This window comes from Sturnira hondurensis, unplaced genomic scaffold (assembly GCF_014824575.4).
Source record: "Sturnira hondurensis isolate 20B ecotype Veracruz unplaced genomic scaffold, ASM1482457v3 Scaffold0001918, whole genome shotgun sequence".
In the NCBI taxonomy this organism is placed as follows: Eukaryota; Metazoa; Chordata; class Mammalia; order Chiroptera; family Phyllostomidae; genus Sturnira; species Sturnira hondurensis.
Window position 1 is genome coordinate 1189127 of NW_028074549.1, and position 8160 is coordinate 1197286.

The 8160-nt window shown below is 40.5% G+C and overlaps 1 protein-coding gene across 2 annotated transcripts in view; it reads right to left on the bottom strand.

The window, feature by feature from the left end:
- The window catches only part of PHF11 (PHD finger protein 11), a 66855-nt gene extending 59135 nt beyond the window's left edge, over window positions 1–7720 (bottom strand). For both annotated transcript variants that reach the window (XM_037037869.1, XM_037037875.1), the window contains exons 1-2: window positions 7642–7720; window positions 196–317 (exon numbers count right to left, since the gene is read on the bottom strand). In XM_037037869.1, coding sequence (XP_036893764.1) covers window positions 196–317; window positions 7642–7711 — 192 coding nt within the window. In that variant the 5' untranslated portion in view covers window positions 7712–7720. The remainder of the gene's footprint in view (window positions 1–195; window positions 318–7641) is intronic.
- Between the last annotated feature and the right edge of the window lie 440 nt (window positions 7721–8160).

Consider the following 8160-nt stretch of genomic DNA (forward strand, 5'->3'; position numbering starts at 1 on the left):
GGAAGGGAGGGAAAAAGAGAGGGAGAAAAACATCAATGTGTGGTTGCCTCTCATGTGCCCCCTACTAAGGAACTAGCCATCAACCCAGGCATGTGCCTTGACTGGGAATTGAACTGGCAACCCTTTGGTTCACAGGCCGGCACTCAATCCACTGAGCCACATCAGCCAGGGCTCATGTGTTTTCAAGTAACTTACCAAACAATTTTCGTGAGCAGCTATGTTCTCTGATCGTGCAAAGTACAGGACACTACACTCGAGGTCTTTGGGGCAAAGTGCACATGTTCTTTTTTCCATCTTTTCTGCAACCTGGAAGACACCTATGAGAAACACCCCTGATAAGAAATGGAAAAGTGGTTTTCTTGGTCTCAATAGCACCTCCACTAGTGATAAAGTAGAAAAAAGGCACTTGTTTTTATGATTTTCAACTCTCAGGGAAAAAAGAAATTGGGACCCAAGTGGAAAATTAACTTATATGGTATTTTTTAATAGCTTAATTAAAGAAAACATTAAAGAATTCATTTTAAATGTCAAAACATGAAAAAGACCTTTATTAAAGAAACACAAGCAGGAATTTAAAGACAAAGCTTTTGAAAGATTGCTTTGCCTATAGAAAGCTCTCAATAATTATTATTGTCATTACAAATCAACAAGAAAACAATGGTGTACTCAAGAAATAGTTGGCTACCTGTAAAAAAACTTCTTACAATGTCATATGATACTCAGAAATAAATTAAATTCTGGGTGAATTAAAATAGTAAATGAGCAATATACTTTAATTTAGATGTGTTTTAATCTAGCATTATAAGTTAGGAGGGAAAGATACATAAAGGTAGAAAATTTATTTTATTTTTTAAAAAAGAGAGGAATAAAAGAAAAAGGTAAACTATGAAAAAAAGGGAGGAGGCAGAGAGGAAAGAAAAAGCCAGCTGTTTGCAATATCCTACCTGGCCTGTCACTGAGAGGTAACCTTGTCTAACCTAGGAGTTAGCTATGAATTTGGCCATAAGTATCCATTTAACATTTCTCTGCCATTTCCAATGCTCACCCTGCTCTTATTCATGTGGTTTTCTTTAACAAAAAATATTTTAATTTTAGTTTTGAAACAAAGATTTTACCCATTTAATGGTGAAAATTTAAATTTAGATGAAGTTAATCACTTAAGAAGTTCCTAAAAGTCCTTTTTTGTAATTCAGAAGTGTTAGATCTTTTGGTCTCCCTTATATTAGATCCTGCATTTCACAAAGTCAGAAGACTCCACTTTGGAGCTTAGCATTTATTTCCCATAATGATGAGTTTCTTCTTTTATTAATTTCTGTTTCCTGAAACAATTCAAGTCAGAAATGTGAGTCTTGGGGTAGTTGAAAATTTTCAAAGAGCCTCATTTAAAAAGGCAAAAAGAAATAGGTGAAATTAATTTTAATTCAACCAACTATATCCAATATAATATCCTTTCAACATTTAATCACTATAAAAATTAATTCATTTTTTTGTACTTGGTCTTGAAACCCAGTATATTTTGTGCTTACCCATCTCAATTTCATGAGTCACATTTTAAATACTCAATAGCCATATATGCTGAGTGGTTTCTGTACCAAATAGTATAGCCAAGGAGATGAAGAAATATGAAAAAGAACTGTTGTCTGCAAGAAGCTTACAAAATAAACAGGAGACCAAAAACCAACTAGGAAAATAACAGAATAAATACTGCAAAGTAGCATAACTTCTGAGTTAGAAATACTATAAATATAGGGGAAGAAGTGCTCCTTGTGGGATGGACATGTGCCTTGAGCAGGTACAACCTAGAGACAGGCTTGCGAATGGACGGATTTTGCAGATAGAAGCAGTGATGTGGGAAAAAGCCAAGAGAAAACTCTGACTGGAAGACATAAAACTAGCTGGTCTGAAAATAAGAGCCTGTGCTAAGGAAGCTGGAAAAGAATTTGAAAAACAGATGGTGAAAGGCTGCCAGGAATGATTTTTGAGCAGGGGATAACATGATGAATGAGTTGTTTTAAGCTCAGTTTCAATATATGGATAAATTGTGCTCCTGGATAGGAAGGCTGAACATCATAATGCTGTCAAGTCTACCCCAAATAAGTTTTAGGTTTAATGTTACTTCAAGCTCTCAAGAAGCTTACTTTAAAGAACTTGGTAAAAGAGATTATTTGTTAGAATAAATGGGCATGGACAGTGAAGAAAACTTTGAAAAAGAAATGAGGGGATATCTGCTTACCTGATTTAAAATGATACAAAGGTACAGCTAGGGCAAAAAATTAGATGACCATATCAAAAGAAAGAACACAAAGTACAGACAGAAGTGGATCATAATCTATAATTATGAATTCAATATACCATAGGGTGGCATTGCATTTCTTCTCTGGCACTGATGTCCTTAGCCCATTTTTTTCTGTATTGGATTATTCACTATTTTCTTACTGATTTATGATGTACTCAGGATATTAACCTTTTGTTAGTCATATGTGTGGTCTTTTAACTTTGTTCAGAATGTTCTTCGATACATAGAATGTTTGAATTTTTAAAAAGATTTTACTATTATTTATCATTAGAGGGGAAGGAAAGGAGAGGGAGAGAAATATCAATGTATGGCTGCCTCTTGTGCGTCCCCTGCTGGGAACTGGCCTGCAACCCAGGCATGTATCCTGACTGGGAATCGAACCTCCACTGTCTGGTTTGCAGGCCCATGCTCAATCCACTGAGCTACACCAGCCAGGGCATAAATGTTTTGATTTGATGAAATTACATAAACTTTTATTTTACAGTTTGTACCCCTGAGTGAGGGGGACATAACTTAGAAAATACCTCTATTATACTCTAGGATTTTATTTTACATTAAAATATTGAAATTAATTAATTAATTTTATTGTAAAGAATGATATAGAGTGCTAACTTATTTTCATAATGGTTAACTACTGATTTAACCACTGACTTAAAATCTTCTTTTCACATATTTAATTATTACATATACTTGGACTTGTTCCTGTACTTCTGTTTTGTTCCACTGACCTGTCACTTTCTCCAACAATAACACACTTTACCATTTTCAACACTTTAGAATATATTTTAAATTTGACAACACAATGCCCTCATCCTAGGATGAAAATACGAAAAAAATCCCAATATTTTATTCATCTCAGGCCCAAAGTCTACTTTTATAGAATACTGCATTATTTAAAAACACTCATATTAAAATCTATAAAGCATGGGCTAAAAAAAGTGTCAGACACTTAAATTACTAGTGCTAAAATCCCCTAATAAAACAATATGATAATGTTTGATAGAATATGCTAATGTCTACATTATATGTGATAGATATATATGATAGATAATGTCTACACCCCTTGTTGTACAAGGGCTAGACATTTTCCCACAGTTAGTTACCCTTTCCTGTGCAAAGCTGAACCTTCAGACAGGTGTGTGGCATGAGGCTGAGCCATCAGCCTCTGATAACAAGCATGGCCCTCTGTGCTTACTTTGGGGGCTCTATGCCTGTCTGAGCTGTACTCCGAAGTTCACAGGTTCCTTGGGTCTTAGTAGCTGAGAATACAATGGTGGTGACAACATTGTGCTGTGACCTGTTTGCAATGCTGATGGACAGAAACCCAAGGTAGGACATACAGGTTCCTCTTAATGGCTTTTTACTGCTAAAACATCTCCTCATCATAGTTTCCTAAAGGATCTTGGCTCTTCTAAGTTGGTTATTCTTCTGGATGGGAGGATGCACATAACTCTGTGCAGTTGGGGAAGTCACAATAGAGGCTTTACATAGACAGGCATCCCTCACTATCTGAATGCTTGCTACATATTACCTGGAACTCATGGACCAAATACACTTCTGTAACCTGACATCCCTCACCATGTGAACTCGGGAACTACATATAAAGACTCAAGACATGTATCACGGGGGCTGGAACATTTTGAGGAAGAGTCCATTGGTTTCCATCAATAGCTGATACTAAGAACAAGGAAGATCAGCTTCCCAGGGTCCTTCTACTGGGTCTAGCAGGCCTGAGGACTCACAGAGACTGACCTGACAAGAATTCTCAAAAATGAAACTGGTAGCCAAGAAAGGTTCTACTGAATGAAGTCATAGAAAAAATATAAGCCAGCAAAACATGAACTATGACTTCTCACATTAGCACATTGAATCTTGGTCTCTCAGGCCCAGCTCCACCCTGAAAGGGATTGCTAAAACCATGGCCTTTGCAGGGGTCTCAGGGATGTCTTCCCAATGCTCCTCTTCCCAGAGATGGTCTAAAGCCCACCAGACAAGGGCAATCATCCAGAGGACAGAATCTGGGGTAACCATTCATTCTACCACAAAAGAAATGAGTGAAACTGATGGAATGAGATTCACTAAAATTGTACTTTCATTTATAATCCTCTTCCAGTAGAGTATGGTCTGTGTTGTGGACTGGCAACCAATTCATGGTGCTGACCTGGAAATTTCTTCCTTTTTTTCTCCTATGATCAATAGTTTTTTGTTTTTCCCCCCAGCGGACGCCATCTGATCAATAGTTTTTATTGCAGTTTACTATCTTAGTTCTTTCATTATATATCAGATGTGTAGGATAAGTCAGCTTTTATCACAGAGCCCACTGACAACATACTTCAATTGGATGAAGACCAAAACAGAAGAGGAGTATACGATACCTAGAAGTTTGGTAATGACCTTGGAAAGTAGATGGCTCTATCACATTGTTTCTGGATGATATGACTTGATATAACTGTAGGAGAAGTATGACTAAATAGGTATTTGGGATAGTCAGAATGCATTACTGGCAACAGCTTTAGAATATATAAACAGGAAAAAAATAAATGTGTTGCTGAGGGTGAGAAGTGGGCACCCAAGGAGTAAGATGTTCAGTGAACTTCTTTAGGGTACCCAACGAGCTCACAGTCACACACAGGGATGACCCCAGCAGGCATGTCTGTACTATGTGACTCCACCTCCCTAGGCACATCTGAGAGTCCCAGAGAATCTACCTGCTCATCTCCCACATATATAAAATTCAGAAAAGATTTTAGTTCAGATTGGGCTGGTTTCTTGAAGGAGATATAAAAACTTGGAGGCTGTGAAGGTAGCCATCTCCTATCCCATTATCAGAAAAACTGGACCAAAGAAAGGGAAGAACAAAGCAGATATGCTAAGAGATGCAGTAAGAGAGTGCTGTCAAAGTTTATGATGGCCTCTCAGGCTCTAGTTCCCAGCCTGTTCCACAAGTCTGTTCTGCAAAATGATACAGCATCCATGCTCCTAGGACTTATGAATCTAGTCTCCCTGCTTCCCAGCAACAAGCATCCCTTTTCCTTAAATTATATCAAATTGTTTCTGTATTATTTGCAGCCAACAAGTCGTAATTAACACCCAAAGTACCTTGGCCTGTGTATAAGCACATATGTGTGTGTACATGCATATATATATTTGTATGAGTGTGCCCATATTTGTGTTTAAGAGAAAGAGAGTTCTGACTGCAGTGTGGAAGGTGGACTGGTCTGCTCTCATTATCTTTCACCTGGTCCATTCTAATAATGTCATCTCCCAGCTTCTGCATTCTCTGTCATGACTCTACTCTACTCTTCAGGTTGTTGCTTGAAAGATCTATCTAAAATGTACATCTGCCCATGTTTCTCTCCTGATAAAGACCCTCTCAATCACCCATAAAATAGAAGCCAAGCTCATTAATGGTACGTACAAGCCCATTCATCCCTTCAACAAAGACTTAACGAGAACCTGCTATGTACTTACTGTTCTGGGCACTAGAAATAAAGCAAAGAATAGGATGAGAGTTTCAACTTTCACGGGCCTTAATTCTGGTAGTAGAGACAGTTAACACTGAAACTTCAGGGTTGTTTTTTTTTTTCAAGTACTTTGGGAAGAACTAAGGTGCACAGGGAGAAAATATAGCAATAAGGACTGGCGGTGGGGTTGATGTGGGGGGTGTGGTGCTCATTTAAAAAAACAGGATGGGCAGGCCGGGCTGTGGATGATACATTTGAGCAGAGACTTGAATATGGTAGAAAAGTGAAAAATAGGATGCAACGACCGTGAGGCAGGGACACGTTTGGGAACTTAGAGGACCCACAAGGCAATAAGGTGTGGCAGTCATCATGATGGGCAGAGATTGGATCAGATCAAGACGTGGGATACACTGAATAGCACAGTAAGAGATTATTCTAAAAGTAATGAGAGACTATTGGAGGGCTTTGAGTAGGAAGATTGCATTCACTTTCTGATTTTTAAAGATCATTTTGGCTACTGTACAGGCCTGTCTGTATGAGTCTAGAGTAGAAACCAGGAGACCTATGTTCAGGCAGGAAGTAATGGTGGCTTGGGGTAGTAATGGAGGTGATGAGAAGCAGTGTGGCTTGAGATATATTCCGAAGACAGAAGGAAAGAAAGGTTTATGGCCTGAGTAACTGGGTGAATGGAATGGGGAAGGCTGGCTGAACAAGTTTAGAGTATGTGGGTATTGTGTGGAAACAATTCCAGTAGTTGATAAAGTTGGTTATGTGTTTAGGGAAAAGGTCAGAATGGAACATCACCTCCAGTAACTCCTCATCTTTCACTGTATACATATACTAGCTGAATGAAATATTCAACTGCTTGACTTGTGGTTGCGACATATGATGTTTTGTGGCTGATGCATTTATTCTTGTTATCACCTGTCTGGAAAACCCTTTAAACCCTTCTACCTCTGACTGACTTGCCCTTTAAAACTAAGGTTCATGTCCTCACCTCCAAAAAGCTTTCTGAGAACACCAGGCTGAGTTGAGTCCCTCATTTGTGCCTATGTAGTTTGTTTGTTTGATTGATTGATTGATTGATTGAGTGGGGAAGGGATAAAGGGAGAGAAATATCAATGTGTGGTTGCCTCTCATTCGCCCCCAACTGGGGACTGAAAATCAAACTGGTGGCCTTTTGATTCAAAGGCCAGCACTCAGTCCACTGAGCCACACCAGTCAGGGCGTGCCTCTGTGGTTCTTACCAGGTCATATGCCCTAGATTCTCTAGGGCAGCGTCTACATAATTCATCTCTGTATTCCAGAACGTAGCTCATGGTAGGAAATGTATGCCTGTTTTAAGTGAAGGGAAGGAGTCCACTCAGAAGACTGCTGCCTCACCCATGGAGAGAGCTGTTAAGGACTTGACAAAGTGAAGTGGGGGTGTGGATCTAGAAAGTCACATTCTCTAGGGAAATTTTCTAAACTGCTTCCAGAGATCTAGCTGACCACTTCTTCCAGGCACTTCTCAGGTGGAAGGGGCTGTGCACGAAGACAAAACCCACTGGGGTTCACGTCAGTTTTTTTATGCTAAACTTAATAGAAAAGGACAGTAACAATGGGCTGTCTCATCAGCAGTGGGAGGAATAAACATGTTACACTGGCCACTGCGGAATTGTCCCAGGGCCACTGGAAGTCAACTCCATGGAACGAACTCCGGGGTGGGGGGCGGGGGGCGCACAGAGCTGCTGAGTAAAGTCTGTCCACGCGGCCTTGGCTGCTCCGGAATTGGGGCCCAGCGCTGCAAAGGCCCACGACCAGCAAGAGAAGGTCCTAGGCCAAATCTGTCTTTGCCGACCCCGCCAGCCCTCAGCCCCGCCCCAGCCGCGTGGTACTCACCTGTAGGGTAGAGTAACGAGTCTGGCGCATTGGACCGGCAGGCTTTGGAGGCCAACTCAGGCAAGTCCATGGCTGTGCTTCCCCCGGCCGCCGACCAACGGCTGCGCGCTGCGCTCGCGCTTCCGGAAGTTCGGCAGCAGCCTTTTGGTTTTTCTACAACCGGCGAAACTGATTTCCCCTGCTCGGTGGAAAGTCCCCTGCTAGAACAAATGCCATGTCGGTTTTGCAGATGTCGTTCTCTGCCAAACAGGAGCTCGCATCTCCCCTAGATCCGAGTCTGAATTTAATTATTTTTTTAAACTGCCAGGAGCTCACCGTCCTGCTTCCCCAGGTAGCCAAAGCCCCCGTGTTCTTGGAGAAATGACTGCTTTTCTGAGAGGTACTCAGTTTCTTTACAAAATTGTATTACATCGAGTTTGGCCTGCATGTATGTCATAAACTGATGCAGAATCACCCAACCGTAATTCCAACTGCCATTCGCAAGCCTTTATTTGGCACCCATGGGGTACACAGCACCAT